Source organism: Notamacropus eugenii, chromosome 4, assembly GCF_028372415.1.
Source record: "Notamacropus eugenii isolate mMacEug1 chromosome 4, mMacEug1.pri_v2, whole genome shotgun sequence".
In the NCBI taxonomy this organism is placed as follows: Eukaryota; Metazoa; Chordata; class Mammalia; order Diprotodontia; family Macropodidae; genus Notamacropus; species Notamacropus eugenii.
This window is the reverse complement of record NC_092875.1, coordinates 40,426,598-40,452,105: the sequence shown is the minus strand read 5'-3', so window position 1 is coordinate 40,452,105 and position 25,508 is coordinate 40,426,598. Positions and strand designations below refer to the sequence as shown.

At 42.8% G+C, this 25,508-nt stretch overlaps 1 protein-coding gene across 3 annotated transcripts in view; it reads left to right on the top strand.

The window, feature by feature from the left end:
• Positions 1-5,586: 5,586 nt before the first annotated feature.
• SCARB1 (scavenger receptor class B member 1) overlaps positions 5,587-25,508 on the top strand; it is a 102,081-nt gene continuing 82,159 nt past the window's right edge. For all 3 annotated transcript variants that reach the window (XM_072600706.1, XM_072600703.1, XM_072600705.1), the window contains exon 1: positions 5,587-5,929. In XM_072600706.1, coding sequence (XP_072456807.1) covers positions 5,804-5,929 — 126 coding nt within the window. In that variant the 5' untranslated portion in view covers positions 5,587-5,803. The remainder of the gene's footprint in view (positions 5,930-25,508) is intronic.

Below are 25,508 nucleotides of genomic sequence, written 5' to 3'. Positions count from 1 at the left end.
GACAGGGCTCTCCATCTGCTAGACCCAGTGGCCTCTTACTGGGGACATAGAGGCAAACCTACAACAGTTCCAGGCCTTGAGGAGCTTACATTCTGTGAAGAGAAGGGGGACAAGATATACGCATAGAAGCAAATGCAAAAATAATTCTTCCAGGGAGTATAAGGCTCTAATACCTCTGGGCATCTGGAAAGGTCTCCTCTAGGTGGGTACCTAAGATGAACTTCAAAGGAAGCTAGAGGAGGTGGTCAGGAAAGAGCAGATTAAAGGGGTGTGTGAGTGTGTATGTGTGTGTGTGTGTGTGTGTGTGTGTATGTGTGTATAAGGACAGCCTACATACATACTTACATAGTACCCTACTTGTCATTTTATACAGAGAGGTTAGCCAGAGGCCTGACCAGGGCAGACCTCCCTTCGGGATTTTCAGAGGGCTTTTCATCCAAACAACTCTGTGACAGTCAGCAAGGACGGTGTGAGAATCAGTAGACTGGGGAATCCCAAAGTCCCATGAGAAACCAGATGTTCCACATTTGGGTGCCTACTGTAAGGGTCCCATAGTGGCCATGGTGGTGTGCAGAGGCTGCCAGCCATTTGGGGCCACCAAGTGAGCCAAACTCTTCAGCTATTTCTTTGTGCAGGAAAGCCTGCAGGCCACTTGCTAGGATGTTTCTGAAGGCTCATTTTGCAATTTAAAATCCAAAGCCCCCTCCCTAAAGCCGCCTCAAAACACCTTGCTATTTTGCCGTAACCTACAACAACTTTTTAAATTATAAAATTATTTTTATCTGCACCTATACTCCTATCTTTGAACGCTAGAAACTCTCCACCAATGTTAGAGGCAGCTAGATAGCTCAGTGGAAAGAGGCCTACAGTCTACAGTCGAGAAGACCTGGGTTCTGCCCTCAGATACTCACACAGACCCTGGGTGAATCATTTAACCTCAGTTTCCCCATTCGTAAAATGAGAATAATACAGACCCTGGGCAAGTCAGTTTCCCCATTTATAAAATGAGGATAATAACACTTACCTCCCAGGATTGTTATCAGTAAAAATGCTTAGCATATAGTGCCTGGCACATAGTAGGAGCTATATCAATGTTTATAGCCTGCTTTATCAGCAACTCCTCTGAGACTTAGTTTTAGAGGGAGCTCTGTGATGTAACTTTCACAAAGCCAGTATATGTCAGAGGCATGACTGGAGCGTAGGTCTTACTGGTGCTAAGTCCAACCAACTATGACTGCCTGCTGAATTATGAGATATTTTCAAGAATATATTTGAATGAATTATCTGCTGATGACATCTCTTTCTCTCATACTCTCTCATCCTTAAAATCCAGTTATTCATTGACCCCGTTCGTTATTTCACATTGCTTTGTCTGCTAAAACCCTTCTTCACGTCATAAAGGGATGCTTTTTTAAAAAAAAAAATTATCTAACTATGCCTTGTAAATTGGTAATATAGAATGATTTCTTAGGGTCCTGACAGGTGTAGAACTGGAGGGGACCTTAAAGGTCATCTAGCCCAACTCCTTCCTTCTGCAGATGGGGAAATTGAGACCCAAGGAGATTGTCTTTTGCTCAAGATCACACAGGTGATAGTAACTATTGCTTGAGATTTACTTTTGAATACACATGATAATGTCCCCACCTCCAGCTTCCTCAGGCCTTCCTGTGTGCCTCTTACAGCCTTTTGCCCAAGACCCTCTTCTACCTACTACCCTCATATTCAGAACCATTCAACAACAACTTACATTTTATACAGTGTTTGAAGGTTTATAAGATGCCTCTATCACAATAACCAGGTGTATTAGCTCCATTTTACTGATAAAGAAACTGAGGCTTATATAGTGAACTGTCAAAGTGGAGAGTCTATCAGTGATCACACAACCCAAAGTAGAAAAAAATGCTGGATTTGAAGTCAGAAGAGCCTTCCCTTTCCTACCTACTCACCTATTCACATCATGCCCACCTTCAAGGCCCAGATATAGCTCTCCAAGGTCTTCGGGGTAGATCTTGATAATTTTCAAGAACATTATGATCAAAAAGGGCTTGAGAACCCACTCTGTAGACTCAAGAAATCACAGATCCCCATTCCTATTTAACATTGAGTTTTCAAGTATCTATGGCAATTCTAGCTAGCAAGCTAACAAAATGACTGAATAGTTAAGAAAAGCATGAACTTTTAGTCTGGGTCTAAATCTCACTGCCTCAAACTCTGAACCATATAGTCTGAATGAATGAAGTTTGTATATTACAACAGGATATGTTGACTAGGGGTATGCATATTTTTTTGTTCTCCCTTTTCTAAGGTACCTTGGAACAAGGTGGTTTTCCCTGCCTGTAAAATGGGAAAATAAAAACCCACCTCTTCATAAAGGAGAGAATTTCTTTAGTGACTTTATCCCATTAGATAAACTGTTGGCACGTAAGCCTAGAGAGTATTTGATAATGGACACCAGCTAAAGCCTAGCTTAAGATTTTTGCATATGTTGCAATAAGAATGTTGAACTCTGCTTCCTCTATTAGGCAAAAAAAGGTACCCCCCCAAAAAATCTCTTCCCTCTTTTGAACAATCTTTTCAGAGTTGAGTTTTATTCATTGATTTTTTTTTGAGGATGCCAATGAAGGGCTTTCTTTGCATCCCCTAAAGTATACTTTATCCCAGTACCCCAAGGGACCTTTCAAGATCGTTCTAGTTCAACTGGATAGATATAAATAGTGTCCTGGAGAAGTTGAACTACGCAGTCATATACTATAGATAGTAAGTAGCACTTGAATCCAAGGCCTTTGACCCCAAATCTTGTACTCCTTCTAGGGCACTGTGTTGCCTCCTCACAAATTATTGTTATTATTAGTTTCCTCCATTATATTTTCTCCTTTTTTTAGTCTTAGACTTGGTGTCTGGAATCCCACCTCAAACACTTACTAGGCTAGCTATGTGACCCTGGGCAAGTCATCTTAGCTCTGTTTCAGTTTTCTCATTTATAAAATGGGGATAATAATAGCACCTACCTCCTAGGGTTGTTGTGAGGATCCAATGAAATCCAACTATAAAGCATTTAGCACAATCCTGGCACGCAGTAGGTGCTATGTAAATGTTAACTATTATTATCATTATCTGTAAAATGGGGATGATGATAGCATCTCCCTCCCAGAGTTGTTCAAATGAAGTTCAAAGGAGATAATATATGCTTTGCAAATCTTAAAGTACGCTGTGAATATTAGCTCTTTTTTATCATTTCACTCTTTCCTTTTTTTCTTTATTATTCCCTCCATTCTGTCTCCTTTATCTATGTTTACTTTCTCTCCTAATTTTCTTCATTCTTTTCCCCCTCCAGTCTTCTTCCTTTTGTTTCATCTTTCTCTTCCTCCTAAAATGTAAAAGCATATTTTTTTCTTCTTTCCTTAGGTTGTTGTCCTGGATGCAAAGACCTGACTCCCTTCAGAGGAGGCTGGCTGACCTGTGTGTCAAAAATCCTTTGTTGTTTTTTTTTCCTTTTTCCTCTTTTAAGGGGCAAACACACAGTTGCACAACAATTTGGATCTGGCCTTCAGCCCTACTCTCTTGGGTAAACAGAACAATACTTGGACCTCAGAGAAACTTTATTGGAAATGAAAATAAGACCCAGCCAAGGTTGGAAGGGAGGTTTAAATGAAGCACGCACAGGTCAAGATAGTACCTCCAAAACACATGCCAAAGAGGGAGCCTTGAGGGAGAACCAAGATGCCATGTGTTCTATCTTCTATTAAGTGTAAAGCCACCATCCCAAGAAGCCAACCTCTTAAAACCAATGCCCTCTGAGGCTTTCAGTGGGCTTCCTTCTGGAATGATTGAAATCATTTCCCACACCAGGCCAGAGTGGGGAGGCTAAAGCTGAACAAATGGATTAGACAGAGGAGGGTTAGGACAAGGAGGTCCAGAGCGGGTGAGGTGCCCAGTCGGCAGGGCCAAGCCAACTAAACCAATACCTCCCCCCCTCAGTTTATACCACTAGGGGGCCCACCTCATTTGCATCTGCCCAAGGCCAGCCCTGGCTGTCTCCCTCCCTTACAATCTCAACCCCATGGCGGGTTACCTCTTCCCCCAGGGCAGGAAATCAGCATGTGCTTCCTCAGATTATGGGTGGGGGTGGCAGAAACCTGCCTAGTTTCTAGTTTTTGGCCTCTTTCCCTATTGGAATAAAAACAAAACAACATAACAAAACCCCCTCCCCTCCCCCAAATACTAACCCCCCCCCCCTTAGCTCATCAACCCTGGGTCAGCCTGAATAAATCAGACTGGACTTAGAGAGGGGGAGACCCGGTCATTGTCCTCAGTTTCCCCTTACCTTGTGACTTTGGGCAAATTACTTTCCTTTCGGTGACTCAAATTTCTCTTCTGCCAGTAGGAGGAATAATCTGACCCCTGCCTCTTCCTCAGAGCTTTTAGGACATGACCAGTGGAGACGATCAGAGCTGGCATTTCTATAGAGTCTCACATTTTCTCATTTGGTGCTTACAACAGTCTGTGAGGCCAGCCCTGATGCCTAAGATTACATCCCTGATCTAGGGAGCTCTCATATGTAAAATATAGCTCTGGGAGGGACCTTAGAGGTCACAGGGTCCAAATCTCTCCTTTTACAAATGGGGAAACTGAGGCAAAGGGTAAGTGGCTTGGCCAAGGGTATACAGCTTCTTTAGGAAGTCATGGTGTACATCTAGTTTAAAGAGATAGCTGACTGAATTTACAGGGTCCTAAATTGAGGGGGGGACAGATGAGTGGTGTAGTGGATAGAGTGTAGGGCCCTGAAGTGAAACTCGAATTCAGATTCTGGCCCCAGACACTGATTAGTTGTGTGAGTCTGGATAAGTCATTGCCTCAGTTTCCTCTTCTGTAAAAATGAGCTGGAGAAGGAAATGGCAAACCACTCCACTATCTCTGCCAAGAAAACCCCAAATAGAGTCATGGAGAGTCAGACAAGACTAGACAAGAAGAGGTAGAGGTGGAGGGGATCTTAGTGGTGATGGGGGCCAACCCCCTAACTTCACAGGCTCCTCTAGGGCACTTGTCTTGGTCAAGGTGACAGGGCTAGTCTTGAAAGGCCCTGTCCATAAAATGAGGAAAATTTGGGATCATCCGTTTATTAGAGATGGAAGGATCCTGAGAAAAGGGGCCCAGGCAGAATGGGCCTTTTGTTCAAAGCCTGTTGGATATGAAGTATCTGATCTAGGATGGGAACCCAGGTTTTCTGGATTTCCAGACTGACACTCGGTCAACCGACATCTGCTCAGCTGCAGATGATCTCAGTGTCCATTCTAGCTCGAAATCAATGGGGCCACGATCCTCTCCGCCAACTGCGAAGGGCAAAGGGCCACGTGGGAGATAATCCTCCTCCCCTCCCCCTGCCCCTGCCCCTGCCCTTGCCCGCATGGAGGAGCCCCGGTTCCAGGAAGCCTGGCGGGGGAGGCTCCCCCAACCTCTCCAGCTCCTGGGGGCCCGAGCCGTTAGCTAGCCTGGGGAGCTGAGCCGAGGCCAGGGGCGCGTGGGGGCGGGCTGGGTCTTCGCGAGGCCCGCCCCCCAGCCCGGCTCCGCCCCGCTAGCCCCAGTCTGGGAATCCGGAGTCGCCAGAGTTGCGAAGTCAAAGCAGGCGAGGGGGCGGTCCCTCCGGGCGGGCGATGGCACATAAAACGGCCGGGGCCCCGGGCCGCTCCTCCTCGCCCCGCACCGTGGGGTCCGCGTCCCGCCGCCCGCTGCCCGCGCCCGCCTTATCCCCCCGAGCGCCCCGCTGCGCGCTGCGCCCTGGGCGAGCCCGGGGGTCCCCAGTGCCATGGCCCGTAAGCTCGGAGGGCGCAAGACCACGGTGATCGTGGGGGTGGTGGGGCTGCTCTTCACGGTCCTGGGCGGCGTCATGATCTTCGTGGTGCCCCAACTGATCAGAAATCAGATCCACCAGGTGGGTAGGTGGGCTGGGCTCCCCTTCCTTCCCCCTTCCCGGGGTGCCGGCGGACAGACGGGCGCAGGCTTGGGAGCCCGCCCCGGCGCCAACTGAGGCGGGCAGGTGTGAGCGTCCTGCCCGCGCGCCCTGGCGCCCTGGCGCCCTGGCACCCCGGCGCCCTGGAGAGGCGCGGAGGCCAGATCGGCCAGACCCGGGCCCAGAGAGCTCCGCCTGCCGACTGGACCTCTCGGGCCCCGGGTGCCTGGCCCAGGAGCCCCAAACTCTGCTCTCCGGGGGGAAAGCGAAAACCCGAGACCCGCTTCCCGAGCGAGAACCCTCTGGTCTCCCCCACCTTTCCTTTAACCCTTTGCTGCTTGGGCCCCATTCATCGCCTGGGGTGATTAAGCAAGCACTCGCACCCTTGCTTCTTCAGTGTCGTCATGGATGTACAGCTGGAAAGGGACCTTAGTGGTCATCCTGGCCCCCCCCCCCCCCGACCATTTCCCGGGCTCAGCTGTGGGGATCCGGGGGCGTCTGAACATAAAAGGGAAAGGAGAGAGGTGGAAGAAAGGAGTTAGGGATCCTGGGTGAGGCCGCAGCATCCCCCGGGCACCAGCCGGGTGGCGTTGGCATGGTCCGGCTGCCCCTAGGATGCTCCTGGGGCGAATGCCCCTCCGAGAAGCCGTCCTGTCGGGGGGGGGAGGGGGTGGATGGGCAAAGTTTCTTGTCATCTTTCCTTGCATGCTGGCCTCCAAAACTGCTGCTTTTGTTTGCCTGGATTGCGTAGCTGGCATCTCGTTAATTAGCCTCAGCGTTGGTGTGTTGGCTGGTGGTTCCCTTTTTTTCTCCTTTATATGTCATGCTTCCACCGGCACGTTTGGGACTCAGAAGAATCCTTTACACTCCTGGGTCCCCATTACAGGGCCTGAGCACATAATAAGTGCTAGTAAATGTCACTTGGATGGTGCAAGCTAACCAGCCTTTGTAAAAAGTTCCTTCCTCAGTCCCTGAACCTTTCCACAACTGAGTTGAAACATTTTTTTAAGTCACCCTCCTGGGACTACAAAGACCAGAAGCAAACACACAGATGAGTAAAAAAATGTAATTTTAGGGAGGGAGAACCATAGTATCTGGGAGGTTGGTAGCGATCTCGAAGTGGCCCCTCAGGTGGGCCTTGAGGGAAAACCAGAATTCTAAGGGGCAAAGATGAGGGATGGGACCCCCTATTCAGCACCTGTAAAATGGTTTGTTCATACTGGATAGAAAGCAGAGAGCTAAAGACAGGTAGACTGCTTCTAATATTTCAAGCTAAGACTTCTTCTCCATAGTTGTGGAGTCTAGTGAGTATTATTCCCCCATGAGAAGCCTTTATAAATCACCCTACAGATGTCAACATTTTGTGCCTGCTCTCCACACCAAGTTCTTTGAAATGCAGAGATGAAAATCACCTTAGGGAGATAATCACAAAATAGATCTCCCTCTGCATGTGGACTGGGGAGTTTGACAGCCTGAAGCAGCTGGGTACATGGGACTGTCAGTATGCCGCAGCATTCCCGTAGGTGACCATAGGATGTTAAATGATGACATCCTGACACCTGAATTATACAGTGCAGAGATGTGACTCTGCCCAGGATCAGGCAACCCCATGGAAGCAGAACCAGGATTGGAACCTGCCTCTCTTGACAGCTAGTCCAGAGCATATTGGTGTAGGATTTGCTCCAGAGAGGCTGTCCCTTGGAGAAACTCAGAGGAGAGAGCTTCAGATTGCCCTGTGCTTGCTAGAAGGGGGTGTGACCCAGCAGATCCACCTTTCCAGAGCTTCAGGCAATTCTAAGATTTTGAATTGTGGAGGTGTTGTTGAAGTCACAGGTTGGGTCACTAAGTATAAAGCTAGTAGGCTAATTTTTAAAAAAAAGCATTTAGAAAAACAATAACAAACTTCCCAGACTGTAAAGATTCTGCCACTTACTTTGTAACCGCATAATGACAGTTGGTTTGCAAAATGTCTTAATTATCAAACTGAGGCACAGAGAATGATTTTGCCCAGGGTCAAAGAGTTGAATCCAAGTCTTCTGTTGTCCATGATACCAAAGAAGTAGCTTTATCTCTACTTTGTCATCCGTAAAATGAGGGAGTTAGATGATTGGTTCATTTCAACCTTAAATTGGTTGTTCATTTGTGTCTATTTTTTATGACCTCCATTTGGGGTTTTCTTGGTGAAGATGCTGGAGTGGTTTGCCATTTCCTTCTGCAGCTCACTTTACAGATGAGGAAACCAAGGGAAAAAGGGTGAAGTGACTGGTCACCCAGATAGTAAGTGTCTAAAGTTGGATTTGAACTGAGGGAGATGAGTCTTCCTGGCTCTAGGTTTGGCACACTATAATAGGTGATTTTATATCTGTAAGACTCCACTCCCTTCCTTTTCTTTGCCTCTAATCACACTACAGATAGAAATCTGATCATTCAGCAATTACCACTGATATGATAGCAGAGAGAAAACATCTTTGGATACCTATATATAACAGGTGTCTAATAAGTGTTTGTTAAATATAACTGAGCCTGTCATCTTTCCTCTCTGTCTGACTCAGTTCAGTGATATAGCAGACATCTTTGTTATGATATAATAGAGACAAGTATTTAATTTGTACCTTTTATTTTTTATCAGTTTTGGTCAATTTTTACTTATTTTTTATTTTATTTATTTAATACATTTTAAAAAAAAGACCCGTATCCCTCTTCTGAAGGGACCCTCTTATAACAAGGAAAAACATAAGGAAAAAACACCTGAGACAGGGACCATATCTAAATCTGTATATTTATATATATATATGATATTCTACTCCGGTAGTCCCATCCCCTACCTGTTCTTTGAGGACTGAAGGATGTTTATTTTCTTTGGGGACCATTGCTAGTTTTTCAGTTACTCAGAGTTCACTTTACTTTTAGTGGCCTTATTTATATGGCTGTAGTTAGTCACGGTGTATATAGCTTTTTAAAGTTTCACTTAATCACAATAATTTACTGAGTCAATAAAATGTATTAAACATTGTTATGTAAACTTAATGTTTTATTCAACATCTAGCATGTGCCAACTGGGGCAGTAGGTGACTCATTGAGTAGAGAGCCAGACCTGAAGTCAAGTCAGGAAGACTCACCCCAAATAAGGTCCCAAAGAGTCCGATACTACTGAAAGATGGCTAAACGCAGGTGCCTGGCATTGTGCTAAGCCCTGGGGATACAAAAAGAGGCAAAGGAGAGTTTCTGCCCTTAATGGCCATCGAATGGGGGATTCGATATTCAAACAAATATGTAGACTCTTTTCATTCATGCAGATTTTCATAGTTTTTCACCTCTTAACTGCTTAGGGATATTTCATTACATTTATATTCTATAATTTTTACTCATTTTCCAATCAGTGGTCATTAGCTTTATTTCCATTTATTTCCTACCACAGAGTATTGCTATGAGTGTTTTTACCTTTCCTTGACTTCCCTGAGGAGTATTTGTGTCTGATATTTATTTATTTTTTAAAATTTTATTTCTTTTAAAAAATTTTATTTTTAGTTTATGGAATAAAACTAGCATTCCCATAACACAAAGATTGCACACGAAACTGCTAATCTATGTACAACTTGTGTGTCTGATTTTTCTGAAGCTCTCTGAAAAAGCCCACTGAGTGGTGTTCAGTTTGTAGTCAGAAGGCCTGGATTCCAATCCTTGCTACCTCTGTGATCTTGGGTCAGTCACATAAACTTTCTGGGACTCTGTTTTCTCAACTGCAAAATGAAGGTTTTGCCCTGTTTAGACCTTGAAATTCCTTTCCATTGCTGTGTGTATGATTTGACCTTTTTCTCTTCCCCATGGCAATGGGCTACCCTTGGAAACTCACAAGACCTTGGTGATGGGGAAAGACTTGAGTGTAGCCAAGGACTTTGGGTTAGGATGCTTGCGTCAGTCACGCCACAGAATATTGCCTTGACTTTTTTTGTTTTTTTTTCCAAATTTCTCCTGTGAAGTTTTGTAAACTAAATGATTGGGAGAGTACTAATGAGATGACACTGTATTACTGTTTTTTTAATTTTTGTGGTTGCTTCATATTTTTTTTTCTGAAAATCCTAAGCAGGGTGATGGTGGTGGAGTTGGATGGAGGGAAAGGGAAACATCATTGTGGCAAATTTTTTTTCCCTCTCTTATTCAAGTGAACAGGTAGTGATACCAAGTTTGGGGCTTTACAAGAAACTACGTATTTCTGCAGAAGTTCATGCATCTTCTTGTTAGCCTAGTCTAGGCTCTCTTGTCAATAATGCAGGTTATGATGTCAGCCTAACCAAACTGGAATCCTAGAATTCCTTTTTGGGATGTGAGTTTGGGGAGGACATTCTGTGAGAGAATAGATTTTGACTATGCTTTGAAAATTATAAAGCCCCGTTAGATGACATGGCAGTTGGGTTTCATTTTTGGTCATTGGACAAGGATTTCCTCTTTAGAGTGTCAAAAGTTTATAGATAGACTAAAAAATGCTCTTGGCTCTGCTATGGTGGAAATAGAAGGAAGACAAAGAAGGGAAAGACACAAGCATCTATTAAGTGCTTACTGTGTTCTAGGCTCAGATCCATCCTAGCTAGGTGACCCTGGGCAAGTCACTTAACCCTGTTTGTCCCAGTTTCCTCATCTGTAAAATGAGCTGAAGAAGGAAATGGCAAACCCACTTCAGTATCTTTTGCTAAGAAAAGCCCCCGGAAGGGATCCCAAGCAGTCAGACATCACTGAACAACAATGACCTGTGTTAAGCACTCTATAACATTATCTCCTGTGGTTCTCATAACAACCTTCTGATGGGGGTGCTGTTATTATTTTCATTTTACAATTGAGGAAACTAAGACAGAGAGGGATTCAGTGACTTGCCCAAGGTCATACAGCTTGTTCGTATCTGAGACTGGATTTGAACTCAGGTCTTCTGACTATAGACCCTGCACTCTATCCAGCTGTTGAGGGGACCACACAGGAATGAGGATCATTTTTATATTTTTCTTTTGTGGCTTGCCATGAGTAAAGACTTCATTGGCAGCTGATCAGTCTACTGGTGGTACGCATTGGGTGGGGACGTGAAAAAATCTCATGGGATGGATAGGTATGGAAGGGGTCTGTACTGTATCATTGGATTCAGCTTCCAAGTTGATTCTAATTAGAATCATAGGTCTTTTAAAATATTGTTTTAATTAATTAAATTGGCAGGCTTAATTCAGGATGATGGAAAACACCATCTACGTGGGAGTCCCTTGGTCAGGGAATGTGGCATACAAAGAGGAAGAAGTACACGTTGTCCAGCTCCCCAAAAGTCTTACATTCTACTAAGATAAAAGTTTTAGTAAATATGGGCACCTTTAGAAGTTTTTTAGTGTAGGGTAGATCTAGTGAGTCCCATTATGGCAGATATTCTTAACCCGGGGTTATTTTAGGAAGTCTATGACCATGGAGCAGAAAAAAAGTTTTTATCTTCACTAACTTCTAACTGAAATTTGATATTTCCTTCAGATATGAGTTTAGGCAACAAAACATTATTCAGAGAAGAGGGGTCCATAGGCTCCACCAGACTGCCAAAAGCAGTCCATGATGAAAAAGAGGGTGTATTGAGATAGAGGAGTGAGAGAGACTCAAGGGTAGATAATGGTGTAAGGCAAGTCCAGGAAGCATTTTCTGTCAAGGGATTAATGAGTAGGAGCAAAATTAGCCCAGGAAGACAGAGTAACATTCATAACTCTTTTTAAAGTTTGCAGAGAGCTTTGTCTGTCATATCTCCCCCGTTAGATTGTAAACTCATTGCAATGATATTCCTGGCACATAATAGGTACTTAATAAATGCAGGGTGTCCCCAATGTCTTAGTGCATCCAACACTATTAAAAGCTTCAAGCCGTGCTTGTTGGATGTTTGGTGGATCTCATTTGAGCCTAGGGAGTGGGTGCCATTATTATTTCCATTTTGCAGCTGGGGAAATGGAATTTGAGACCAGTTAAGTGGCTTACATAGGTTCATACACCTAATAAATGTCCAAGGCGGGATCTGAACTCACGTATTCCTGAGTTTAGGTTGGCCTCTGTTATTTAGTCCTTTCAAAGCCTTGTTGACTTGGTAATTTTGGGGCCAAATTGAGTCATTATTTTTGTTGTGTCCAGTTGTTTTTCAGTGGCATCCGACTCTTCATGACTCCATTTGGGTTTCTCTTGATAAGATACTGGAGTAGTTTGCCATTTCCTCAGAAGTCTTCTAATCGAATCAACCCATTCTATAGCTGAAACAACAAGTCATGCTCCCCCCACCGCCATTCATTGTGGCTTTCTTTGTATGTATGTCTCCCTTATCAGAATGTAAATTCTGATTGCTTTTCTCTTAGCATTCCTGGCCCTTAGCACTGTTCCCAACTTGTAATTGCTTAATAAAATCGTGTTGACTAGTTAATTGGCTAGATGAGTGGCCCAAGGTTACCCAGTCAGAGGTGGAGAAGGAGAATTTGAACCGAGTCACAGTTGACTCCTATTCGGTCTACTATCTCAGCCAGTTTGGCCCCGTTTCCAGAAAATGATCTTTCCCTCTTGCTTCCATGTAATCCTTTTTTGCGTTTTCTCCCAGCTGACTTCTTCCTGTGACAGGAGGGGAAGTGAGAAAAGCTTTGAGGAAGCTTCTAAGGATATGGTTTCTGCATATTAATTTGGTTTCTGTATATTTTTTGTGTCAACCTCTGCGTTGTGCCCTCCCATCTGGATGGGGTGGGGCTTCCTAAGCACCCCTTTCTGTTTTGTTCCTGCCCCATCAGCCTTGCTGGCTCAGTGACTCCTAAATCATCCTTCAGCTCCCTTTTTCCACTTCTCCCTTCCTTTAGGAAGGGAAGGCCTTTTTAGTCAGTCCGGCAGCTTCCTTATTTATTCACCTTTTTCACTTCTAACTGTTGTCCAACAGTACAACATCTAATTGTTTCCCAATGTTTTGGGTCCCTTCAAGGAGCTCAGAAGAAGAGCTAGGAGGAACTGAGGGGGTCATCTAGCCTAAACTCCTCATTTTTACAAATGAGGAAACTGAGTTATCTCTCTGTAGTTGACTCTTTAAGGTCTAGGACTGGGCTTGATTTTTCTCCTCTACTCAGGATAGACTAGGCAATCAAACAAGGAAGAGTTTTTTAAGTATCCACTGTATGCCAGGTATGATGGTCCCCAAAAGTAGGCTGAAGGTGTTGTTTCAGTCGTATCGGACTCTTTGTAACCCTATTTTGGGGTTTCTTTGCAAAGACACTGGAATAGTTTGCCATTTTCTTCTCTAGCTCATTTTACAGATGAGGAAAATGAGGCGGACAAGGTTGAGTGTTTTGCTCAGGGTCACTCAACTAGTTAAGTGTCTGAGGCCAGATTTGAACTCAGGAACATGAATCTTCTGGTTCCTGATTCCAAGCCCAGTGCTCTGTCCACCTTGTAGAAGGCTTGTAATGATTTTATTGATAGAAGGATCTCAAGAGATCTACCAAATGTAGATAGGTAGCTGGTCCCCAACTTAAAGCCATAGGAGTTGGCTGCAACCTTGAGAGGGTTCAATGACCTGTCCAGGGTTATAAAGCCACCATATGTCAGAGGAAAAAGATTATGATTCAGATCTTCCTGGATCTGAGGCCAACTCTCCCTACCTGTTCTGCTAATGATGAGGATTATAATAGACTCATAGGCCTAGAATCTGAAGGGACCTTTGGTTCAGAGGCCACATTGGCCAATGTCTTCATTTTACTAATGAAGACAATACAGTGATTTGAGTAGAGTCACCCAAGTAGGTCCTGTCACCTCAGAACAGTTCCAAAGCTGTCCAAGGTGTGATTGGCCACTTCAGAGCTGGAGTAAAATAACACCAGTTAAGCAAGAGCTACAACAGGTTCTGAGAAGGGAGTGCACTATTTATTCAGAGCCTTCTGACACTGTAGGGAGTGGTCACTAAAATGTCTTCTGGTGATTAGCAGTTGTTGTAAATTCTTCAGTGAATTAGACTCCTAAGATGAAGACCTCACCGTGGCTTACACAAATGACTCTCACTTTCTTTATAATCTTTATACTTTTATGTGTCTTAGTAGGTGGTCTTCCATATAGTATTTTATGGTTTATACTACATGATTCATATAGTATTTTATAGTTTACAAAGCCCAATGGGATAATGTGGAAAGCACTAGGCCAAAGAATGAGGCTTATGGCACTAGGTTGGAAGACACTTTGGAGTTCGCCTAGTTCAGCCCCCTAGTTTTACAAATGAAGAAACTGAGACTGAGGGAGATTAAAGAGCTTGTCCAAGTAATGAGGTCTTTTACCTTTTACTGTATTCCTAGCTCTTAGCTTTCCACAATAGTAGGCACTTAGTAAATGTTTATTGAATGCATGGATGGATGGATGGATGAACGGATGGATGGATGGATGAACGGATGGATGGACGAATGTAAACCCTGGTCTCTGGTCTCCTGAGCCATTGTGCTTTCTAATATATGATTCTTAGTGGCTGCTTTAAAATGTTCTATAAATGTCAGCTATTACTATCACTATGATGTGATCTGGTCTTCACAATAGCCCTGAAAAGTAGGTTAGTTTAATTGATATTATCTTTTTAATTGATATATCTCTGTTTTACACATAGCATCTTTCTCAGCTAGGGATGTAAACTCAGAGATTGGAATCCCCAGGAGGAGAGGCTGCCTACCTCCACTCTGGTTTCTAGGTATAGATAACTCTAAGAGGCTATGGTTCTGATACTGCTGTTCCAGAGCCCCCATTAGTGTGCTCATTATCAACAGTCAGCCAGTAGACTTCATTAAATCGACCAATATGAACCAGTAGTGAGCCTGAGAACATCATTATTTAAAGCAAAAGTTCGACTAAAATGGCATTGTAGGAACAGTAGGCAGCTAAGGGTCTCAGTGGATACAGTGCTGAAACTGGAGTCAGAAAGACCTGAGGTCAAATGTGACCTCAGACACTTGGTAGCTGTGTGATTTTAAACTGGTTTGCCTCAGTTTCCTCACTTGTAAAAAGAGGGATGCTAATAGCACCTACATTCTAGGATTATTAGGATAAAATAGATAATATTTGTAAAGCAGTTTATAAGCCGTAAAGCATGATATAAATGCTCTTTATTATTATTATTATTATAATTTTAGAAAAAAGAAAGTATAGCAAAGTTGGTAGAACTAGGGGTCCACTCTCTTCTCATATACACAAAGTCCCTGGTGAGAGTGGGATCACACTCACAGGTGGTGAAACACACATGTAGAGAATTCTTGGGGAAGAGATCACTGGTGGTCTTTTTCTTTCTTTGTGGAATCATTACGAAGTTCCCTTTCTGTTCCTGATGGATGGGCATCCCAGTTAGGATCCTCCCGTCCATATTTCTGAGTCCGTAACTGATAGTTTTTAAGGGATTTCACATCTTAATGTTCCTGGTCTTCCCATGGTTGATGTTTCTCCACTTCTTCGGTGGCCACTGATTAATTCCAAACCCTCCCCATCCCCCAACCCATTCAGTTCTGATTCAACTGTTGGTTCCCCCAAACTCCCAAAATCATTGGAAACTTCCGTCTCTGAATTTCAATAAGCCTTACACTTGGAGAAGGCAGAAACAAAGCAGGCAGAAATACCCTCCATGGGCAGAAGGAAGACAACCATTGACTCTTAGGGGCAGCTCCCAGCAATCCTGTCTGCCTCACTTAAAGTTGCATGGGAAAGAATGTAAAGAAAGGGACTGATCTCCTCTTTTCCATACCCACTCAGCTTCTACTTTAGTAACCCAGAACGGTCAGTTTTTCCAGCTCCATAGCCAACTGGGAAGAAAAAATTATCCTCAAACAGTACAAGCCACTCAGTCATACATGTCTAGGAATGGGCTCTCCTAAATTCCATGAGATGGACCCAAAGGAAACAGGGTGTACTGATGCCTTCTCCAAGGATGCCCACCTTCCTCTGTTAACTTGCTTGGGCAAGCTACTTCTTCATTCTGGTCTCCATCCCCATCTGGAAAATGAAGGAATAACTTTGTGGTCCAATGGAGAAAGGAGTCTGGTGTGGGGTTAGAAAACCTGGGTTCCAATTCTGTTTCTTCACTTGGCTGCTAATCCCCTCTCTAGACTTCAATTTCCTCATCTAATATAATGAGAAAGTTGGCTGAAATCAGGAATCAGGAAAATATGGCCCATAGACCAAATCCAGTTGGCCTCCTTTTTGTGTATAACCCCATGAGCTGAGAATGGTTTTTACCATTGTTCTGGGCATTTACCATAAACTATATGGTCATGTACCATAAAACACTAGTCTTAATACAAGGGTTATACAAAAATAGACAGTAGGTCAGATCTGGCCTGCAGGCCATGATGATTTCCATGGTTCTTTCTAGCTTATGTGGTTAAGCAGGGATAGAGCCCTCATTAACAGTTTCCACAGCTATTGTAAAAACCTAATTTGTCCTTTACCTTCAGAAACAAAGAGAGGCCTTCCTACCTATTTTCTTTGTGTTCCTCTATTACCTCCAGGAAAGATAATTTTTCCAGTTTCCATGGACTCCTTTGACAATAGTCTGGTGAAACCTATAAACCCTTGGTCGAAGTCATGTTTTCAAATGCATGAAATACATTGGATTACAAAGGAAATCAACTTTACATAAACACAGTTATCAAAGTATTTTAAAAAAAATTTATGGGCCCCAGGTCCCCCATAACCCAGGCTCTAGGATAAAATACAATGTCCTTAGCTGACATTTAAAGCTCTCCACAATCTAGATCCAGTCTATCACTTCAGCTATACTATATATTCTTTCCTTCTACATTCTAAATGTCTTCCAAAAAGACCTAGAAGCTGTTTTATGAAGTTGAAATTCATCTTTCACCATTGTTTGTGTGTACTCATACTCTGTGGCTTATGCCTGGAAGACACTGCCTGCCTGCCTTCCTTATCTCTATTTTCCTTGATTGTCTATTCCACCCTTCCCCCCTTTCAATCTTCTCATTTTTCATCTGCAAGTTATTTTTTATTTATTCATGTAACCTGGGTTTCAAGCCTGGTGCATTTGTGGTGGAGACACTGATTGCCTCTATTACTGATTTCCTATCCCCTTCAAATGTAGACTTGAGGATCCCCTTTTTTCTTTAAATAAAGCTTCATGAACCTAAAAAATCATTCCCTTAGGCCATCAATACTTAGAAGGACACATATAATTCTAGCCTGGCACCTCCTCCCTGTCTCACATGAGGCCACTACATCTAGTCTTGTGGCCCCTTCTGCACCTCCTCCACATAGGAATTAAAATCTCCCTTGGAAAGAAGTGGACAACTCCAGATTGGTCTGTTCATGACTTTTCGGGAGTTGCTTTTAGGTGACCCATGTCTATGTACACATAACATACAACCCTGACCCTTACCTTTTTGTTTGTTTAAGCCGGTGAAGATAGACTGTGGCCCTTGACCCACAGAGCTGGTATGATGGGCTGGATTTGACCCTGGCGCCATAGTTTGCTGATTTTAGGCTTTGTATTTGTAACACTTGACTCAGTACTTTGAACACAATAAATCTTGGTTGTTTTTTAATTGAATTCACAGAAAACAAAGTAGTGGGGAAGATATTGCAGAGTCCTATGCCTGTCTTGTGATCTGTCCTTGCCATTTCTAGTTTTTTTGGACTGGGGGGGGTGTTCAAATTGTAGGCCTTTAAGCAGAACTCCTCTTCCTTCCTTCTTCCTCCCCACCCTCCCATCCTTTGATGGTGGGCCAACCTACTGCTTTCTTGGACTCTCACTAGGCTGCACCTTGTTTGTGGCATCTGGCACGTCAGTGTCATGGCGGTCAAGTAGAATGCTCTTGAAGTCAGGCTTTCAGCTGGGCCTTCCGGTCATGGGTGTCAGGTCATCCAACATTATCAGTCTCTTTGGTTGGGAGGGTGAAAGACCAGAATTTTTTGGAGTATAATTAAGGTCATTTCTTGTGATGTTTCTTCTTTCTCCCAAGTTATCTGACTTCCCATTCCTCTCACCTCAGGACTTCGCGTTTATTCCTCCCCCGTTACCAAGCCTAGTTTATTTTTAGTGTCTAGTTTATTTTGGTTCTGTTTGTCTCCATGAGCTCTCTGACTGCTTTGTGTCCTATATATACACATGTGGGTCTATGTGTATTTACCTTTTTATAGACGAGGTAGGGTAGGAAGCCGCAGAGTCTCAAAGAAGCTCTTCTGTTTGTTCCTCTGTGAGGCAAGGGGTTCCCCTATGCTCTCTCCCCCCATCTCAGTTAATGTAATCAATGTAAGGGCTTGATGAAGTTATCAGCGTATAAATAAGATACTCCTTAACATTGGTTCTTGACCTTTTTGGCAGTCTGAAAAAAACTACGGACCCTTTCCAGAATACAGTTTTTAAATGCATAAAATAAAACACATAGATTTTTAAAGAAAATTATTATATTGTAATATTTATCAAAATTTAAATGTTATCAAAATTTAAAAACAAGTTCATGGACCCCAGGTTAAGAACTCCAGGTTTATACCTAGGGATAGGTGTGATTGGATCAATAAACAGTTGATTGGTTAACCAATCAGGCTGTTTATATCTCTGAGGTCTTTGAATGGCTGGAGTAGTGGTGGACTCCCAATTTAGGCCCCCCCCCCTCAGAGGGTAATGTAATGAGTAATCATGTGGGGTGGAAGAGTTGCTATTTTTTCCTTCTTCCTGGATTCTGCCTTCCTTTCACCCACTATTGAACATATCATTGGAGAAAAGACCTAGCAGGAGAAAATATATCCAGCTGGAAGCAGGTGGAGATGACCTGATGCCAAACACAGATGTAGACAGATATAGAGATTTATATGCCAGAAGGAGGAAGTGTCTTAAAGGAACTTGAACTTTTGCAATGGACTCTGTTAGCAACCAGGAAGTAGGAGTTTATCCTTTGGCCACATGTGTTTTCTCCACTTGGGTCTCTCTGCTGTTGCTCTCCGTTTAAGCTCATTCTTACTCCGGAGTCTGTATATCCTTGTGGGAGAGTGGACCTCCCATTTCTGGGGGGATGTTTATACTAACTGTTCTTACAATCCTCTCTTGGTAAATGCTAAAAACAAAATGAGCCAGCATGGTTGAGATAATGGTATGGGTTATAAGGTTATTAGAGTTCCTTGAGGGCAGGGACTGTCTTTTGCTTAGCCTAGTAGGGCCTGGCACGTAGTGAATGTTATTGTTCATTCATTTCAGTCATATCTGACTCTTTGTGACCCGAGTAGGCAAAGATACTGGAGTGGTTTGTCAGTTCCTTCTCCAGCTTATCTGAATGAGGAAACTGAGGCAAGCAGAGTTAAGTGATTTGCCCAGGGTCATATAGCTAGTAAATGTCTGAAGTTGGATTTGAACTCAGGTGGTCCTAACTCCAGGCCCAGCACTCTGTGCCACCTGGCTGCCCAGAAGAAAATGATTAAACATTTGTTGAATTGAATTGGTATAATGGTTAGGGCACTGGACTTGGAGTCAGAAAGGGCTGTGTTCAGATTCTTCCTCAGAAGCTTATTAGCTGTGTAACCATGGGGAAAACATTTAACTGCTTTGTGTGTCTGTTTCCTTATTCATAAAATGAGTGGGTTGAACTCAGTGGTGTTTGTCCAAGATCCCTTTTAGTTTTAAAACTCTGATACCATGGTATGACAAGTCTGGCTGATTACCAGTGGGACTCATCATTAATTGTATGGGAAATATATCCCCTAAGGTGTCCCCCTAGAGCCTTGAGATTATAGCAGTCAACTGAACTATTAGGGACCCCAACCATCAGGGATATCCACTTAGGGGAGCGACCACAGAGGGGCTGCTATGCTAGCACTCCTTTGTGCTGTGATGAATGAGCCTCTAGTCAGTCCATGATTCACCTCAATTCCATTAAGCAGAACCCTCAAAGAGCTAGAATATTTTTCTGTTTCATTCCAGTATCTTGTTGTGAAATGAGAATCCAGGGATCTCAGAATTGGAAGGAATCTCCTACCTCAAAAGTACAGGGGGAGGGAGGGAGAGAAGAAGCATTTCTCTAGTATTTACTATGTGTCAGGCACTGGGCCAAACTCATCGGATTCTCACAATAAACCTTCGAGGTAGGTGTTGTTATGAACCACATTTTACAGTTGAGGAAATTGAGGCAAACAGATTAAATGTCTTTCCTAGGTAAGTATCAGAGGTTGGATTTGAACTCAGGTCTTCTTGACTCTGGGGCAGGTAGGGGGCTCTGTGGATAGAGCACTGGGCCTGGCATCAAAAAGACCTAGGTTCAGATCTGGCCTCATATACTTACTACCAGTGTTACCCTGGGCAAGTCATTTCACCCTCTTTGCCTCCATTCCTGATCTGCAAGATGAGCTGGAGAAGTAAATGTCAAAACACTATATTATCTTTGCGAAGAAAACCCCAGATGGGCTCATGAAGAGTTGGACAGGACTGAACTGCAACAAAAGAATAAGCTTCTTGACTTCAGGCTTAGTGGTCCATTTTTCTGTTGTTGCTGTTGATTAGTTGTTAACGGGGTTAAGTGACTGGTCCAGGGTCACACAACAAGTGTCTAAGGGTGGATTCAAATTCAGGTCCTCCAGACACTCTATCCACTGCACCACCTATCTGCTCCTCAATGCTCTATCCACTGTGCCAATTAATTGCCTTATGATACCTACAATTTGACATCCATCCCCTGCTTGGAGACTACCAATGACAGGAAACTTACTACCTCCTTAGGCACCCCAGTCCAATTTTTTAAAAAACACATCTTAAGAAACTTTACCAATATGATTAGTTTGGAAATGTGATTCCATTCTCAAATAACTCATAATAACTGAAAACATTTGATCCATAGTGCTGTGTTTTCCAGACCTTAATGGACATATCTTCTCTTAGAAGTGAACTCTGCATAAATGATGAATTTCACTTAAACAGTTTTCCTGAGTTACTATAGCATCACAGAGTCTCAATCTAAAGCAATAAAGGTGGTCCTCTAGTTCAGTTGTTTTTAGTTGTGTCCAACTCTTGGTGACCCCATTTGGAGTTTTCTTGGCAGAGATACTGGAAACTGAGGCAAACAGGGTTAAATGACTTGCCTAGGGTCACCCAGCTAGTAAGTGTCTGAGGCTGGATTTGAACTCAAGAAGAGGAGTCTTTTTGACTCCAGGACCAGCACTTTATTATCTATACCACTTAATGGCCCCAGGTGGTCATCTAAAAAAATGTCCTCTTCCAAAGCTCCCTCTGAATGAGGGAGTTTAGCTTACTAGGGAAGAAAGGCTCTTCTGGATCTGATCATGCCATCAGGAGCCAACAAGGCAGAGCCTGGCTTGGCCACTGATCTGAGTCAAAGTTATCTCCTAGGGGAGATGGGTTTTCTCTTATAGATGGACCACAAAATCTGCTACCTTCTGCAGAGTCACCATAAAAATGATTCATTTCTCCAATGTGCTTCAGGTATGCTTCCTCTCATGAGGGAAGGTCTGAGAAGGGGACTTTAAGGATGAGAAAGTTGCCATGTATTTCAGCTCTGAAGATTCCAGCTGTAGGCCTGGTCTTGGGCTGCCAACTTCTACATAGCCAATAGTTGCCTGCAGAAGATCTCAGACATCACAAAGTTTCCTTTCCATGACTTGCTAGGCTGCTCTGCCAGAACTTGTCCAATGCAGTGGTTGCTTGGGGTGGGAGTGAGGGGAGGTGTTGCAGGATGGATAAGGACAGATGGAGACTGGAAGGACCTAAGGGTGAGGCTGACCCTAGGTCTGGCACTGGTAGTACCTTGAAGACCTAAGGTCCTGGGGCAAACACTTGGACATATGGCCTGGGGGTGTGTGTCCCCAGGAGCCCCAGGGGACTGAGAGAAGACTGTGCCACCACCAAAGCCACCTTGACTCCCTAAGCTCCAATTGTTTTTGAATAACTCTACTTGTTTGTAAAATTAAATCTATTTCTTCCTTAAATCAAACTAAATCTGCCTCTGTGACTTTTACATATTGTTACTAATTCTGCCTTCTGAAGCCAGGCAGAATAGGCGATCCATAAAGATTTATTAAGGGCCTACTATGTGCCAGCCACTGTGGTTAGTGGTGAGGATACAAAGAAAGGTAAAAGACAGTCCCTGCTTTTGAGGATCCAGTTTATCCTGTTAATAGCTTGTTTTCATGTTGTCTCTTCATTAGATAGTAAGCTTCTTGAAGGCAGGGAGCATCTTTCACTTGTCTTTGTACTTGGCCTTAAATAAATATATCCCCCCTCTAAAATTCAGGTTAACGTTTCTCTAGAATTTCCCTGATCCATGTGTTAAATAACAGTATCTGAAAATGAAACTGTGGTTAGTTTGGTATGACTTGTTCTTGGTGAGGCTATACTGGCTCTTGGTGATCACCTTTTTTCTTCCCTAACTAGCCACCTGTTTAATAATATGTTGTATCATTTTGCCAAGTCAAGCTTTCTGGCCTGGAGTTTGCAGATCTTTTTAGTTTATTTAATGTATTTTTATTGCTTTTTTAATGGGGATATTTCTACCTTTCTTCAGTCCTGGGCTTGTGCAGTCTAAACAAAGATTAGTGGCAGTAGCTTAACAGTTCCAACAGCTGATTTGATCAATACCTTGGGGTGACTTTTCATCTTGTCCCAGGGATTTGAACTCCAGGGCAATGGGGTTCTCTTGCAGAGTGCTATCTTTGGCTTTCAGTTTCTGATCCACATTTCTTTTCCCTCCCCTTTTCAGTCCAAAGGTTATTCTCCTGCTCAGAAACGAGAAGAGTTGGGGAGCTCTATTGTGCCTCAGTCATCTGTTCTTATCATCCCATCTGCTCCAAGCACTGCTATATCCCTGCTTGGGTTTCTTGTCTACCCCCATCCTAGGATGGTTAGTGCTAGTAACCAGCCTTTGCTCATTGTGTAGACTGGTACATTGATAAATATTCTTACAGAGCCATGCCAAACTAATTGCTTTAAAAAAACCCCAAAACCTTTCTCTCCCTCTTTTCTGTTTTGTCGGATCATTGTAGTTGTGTCTGACTGTGATTTTTTTGGCAGAAATACTGGAATGGTTTGCCATTTTCTTCTCTAGCTCATTTTACAGATAAGGAAACTGAGGCAAATGAGGTTAAGTGACTTGCCCAGCGTCACCCAGCTAGTAAGAGTCTGAGGCTGGAATTGAACTCAGGTGGTCCTGACTCCAGATCCAGTGCTCTATGTACCACTCCACCTAGCTGCCCCTGAAATCTAGGAACACATGACAGACTATGCTTTTCCACTTCTTCATAAACTCCAAAATGAATTGGTCACTTCCCTTCTGCCCCCATCCCCCTCCAAATTCCCATCATTCTTGCTCAAACAACCAGCTCTTGCTTATTTATGAAAAGTCTCCACATTAGTAATTCCCCTCAAGTATCTTGATCATTTGATGATCATTAAGGAAGCCAAGAAATCGTCCGTTGCTCCAGTTTTGGTTGGGGAATCTCCACTAAATGCCTAAACACTTGGAGTTCCCCATCCTTGTGGTATCGTGTCTTAGTGCCGGGTTTGCGATCAATTTCCCCAGTTCCTCATCATTTTTTCCTCCTTTCTGGCCAAGTGTTCTCTACTTTACTCCACTGATAAAACTGCTTTTACTTTTGTCTGTTTGTGGAGCTTCACCCATATTTTTTCCACTCTACTTTCTCTGGGCCTGTTCTTAAATTGTTTTTCACATTAGAATGTGAGAAATTCCGCTGTGTTAGTATTCTCATAAGGAGTAAACTCTCTATACCAGTTCCCATGCTTCTCTATCTGTAGCGTATTTGTTGTTTTTATAGCATAGTAATATTCTGTTACATTCATATACCAGTCTGTTTAGCTCAGGGTTTCTTAAAACTGGTGGGACCCATGGACTTATTTTAAAAAAACTGATAACTATAATATGTAATATATTATATATAATAATAGGTTTTATATTATGATAGAAAATTGGCTTTTAATTGGCTATTTTATTATAATTGATTATTTTATATTAAGCATTAAAAATGTGATCGTAAGAAGGGATCCATGGGTTTTACCAGATTACCAAAATTTAGTAGGATACAAAAAGAGTTAAAACCCTTAGCTTTGCCATTGCTTAACCAATAGGCATTCAACTTTGCTTCCAATTCTTTCCTCCCACAAAAGGTACTATTATAAATATTTTAGTCTATATGGAGCCTTTAGTATATATTTGAAAAAATATAAGATACTACTTATTCCCTTATAACCTGTTTCTTTTAATTAAGGCTAGCTAGATGGTACAATGGATAGAGCAGCTGGGCTTGGAGTCGGGAAGAGCTGAGTTCAAATTTAGGTTCAGCTATTTACTAGCTGTGTGACCCTGGGCAAATCACTTACCCTCCATTTGCCTCAGTTTCCTCATCTGCAACAGCACCTACCTCCCAGGGCTGTTACAAGGACCAAATGAGATAATAATAGTAGGGTACTTAGCATGGTACCTGGCACATAGCAAAATGTTAGCTATTATCATTAAATTCACATTCTATATAGCTCTATAAAGTAATCCTTCGGTTGTTTGTTTGGTATAGAACTGGATAAGTAACTTAATTTAGGTAATGTTGCCATTTTTATTGTATTAGCTTAGACTACTTATGAATACTGAATAATTTCTCTAATTATCTAGATCTGTCTTTTATTTGTGTGTGTATATACATACATGTAAACATATATACACATATACACATATACATATACATACACTATCTATATATAGATAGATAGACAGTGTGTGTATATCTATATCTATATGTATGGATAGATAGATGGGGTGTGTGTGTGTGTGTGTGTGTATGTATGTGTATGCATATAGTTTCTCTATGTCTTAATAGGTAGATTCCTAAGTTTTTTATACTATCCATAGTTATTTTAAATAGACTTTCTCTTTCCATCTCTGGATTTTGGTAAGAATACACAGAAATGCTGATGTTTTGTGAATAAACTCATTTTAGATTTAGACTTAATTTTACTGTATGTCACTGAAAGGTTTCTGTTGTTGTTTTAGGCAGGGGGAGGATCGGCTCCTAAATCTAGGATTTCATTGGAGTGAGGCTCATCTGGTGAGGAAGTTCCTGCCCCCAGTGATTGGGAGCTATTTTTTTTAGTGTTGGTTGACCAAGGGTATAATTTAGGAGTACATAGGTGGTATGGGTCAGAGTAACCCAAACACTCAGGTCGCTTGGGATTGAGGTTAGCTCTTCGCTTTATAAATCTGCCTTTTTTTTTGCACCCTTAACTTTACTTGGCATTGCTGATGGAACACTTCCCAGTATTTGAAAGATCTTGGGTTTCTTTTGTAAGACTTCACAGTCTTTGCTGGTGTTTTCTGGATTATGTCTGGCAGAACCATTTGTGCCCAGGGAAGTAACCAGTGGTTGTCATGATTGGCATGGCCTGGGAAGTTTTCTGCCACATTGCTCTGCGAAGATGGCACAGTTTCCTACGACTATAGTCAAGTCAGACTAGTAATCTTTGTGGCCTACCACTGCTACTCAATTATTACCTCATATTACCTTATTATCAATTATTACCTCTTCTTCTGGCCCTTAGTAATCAGTA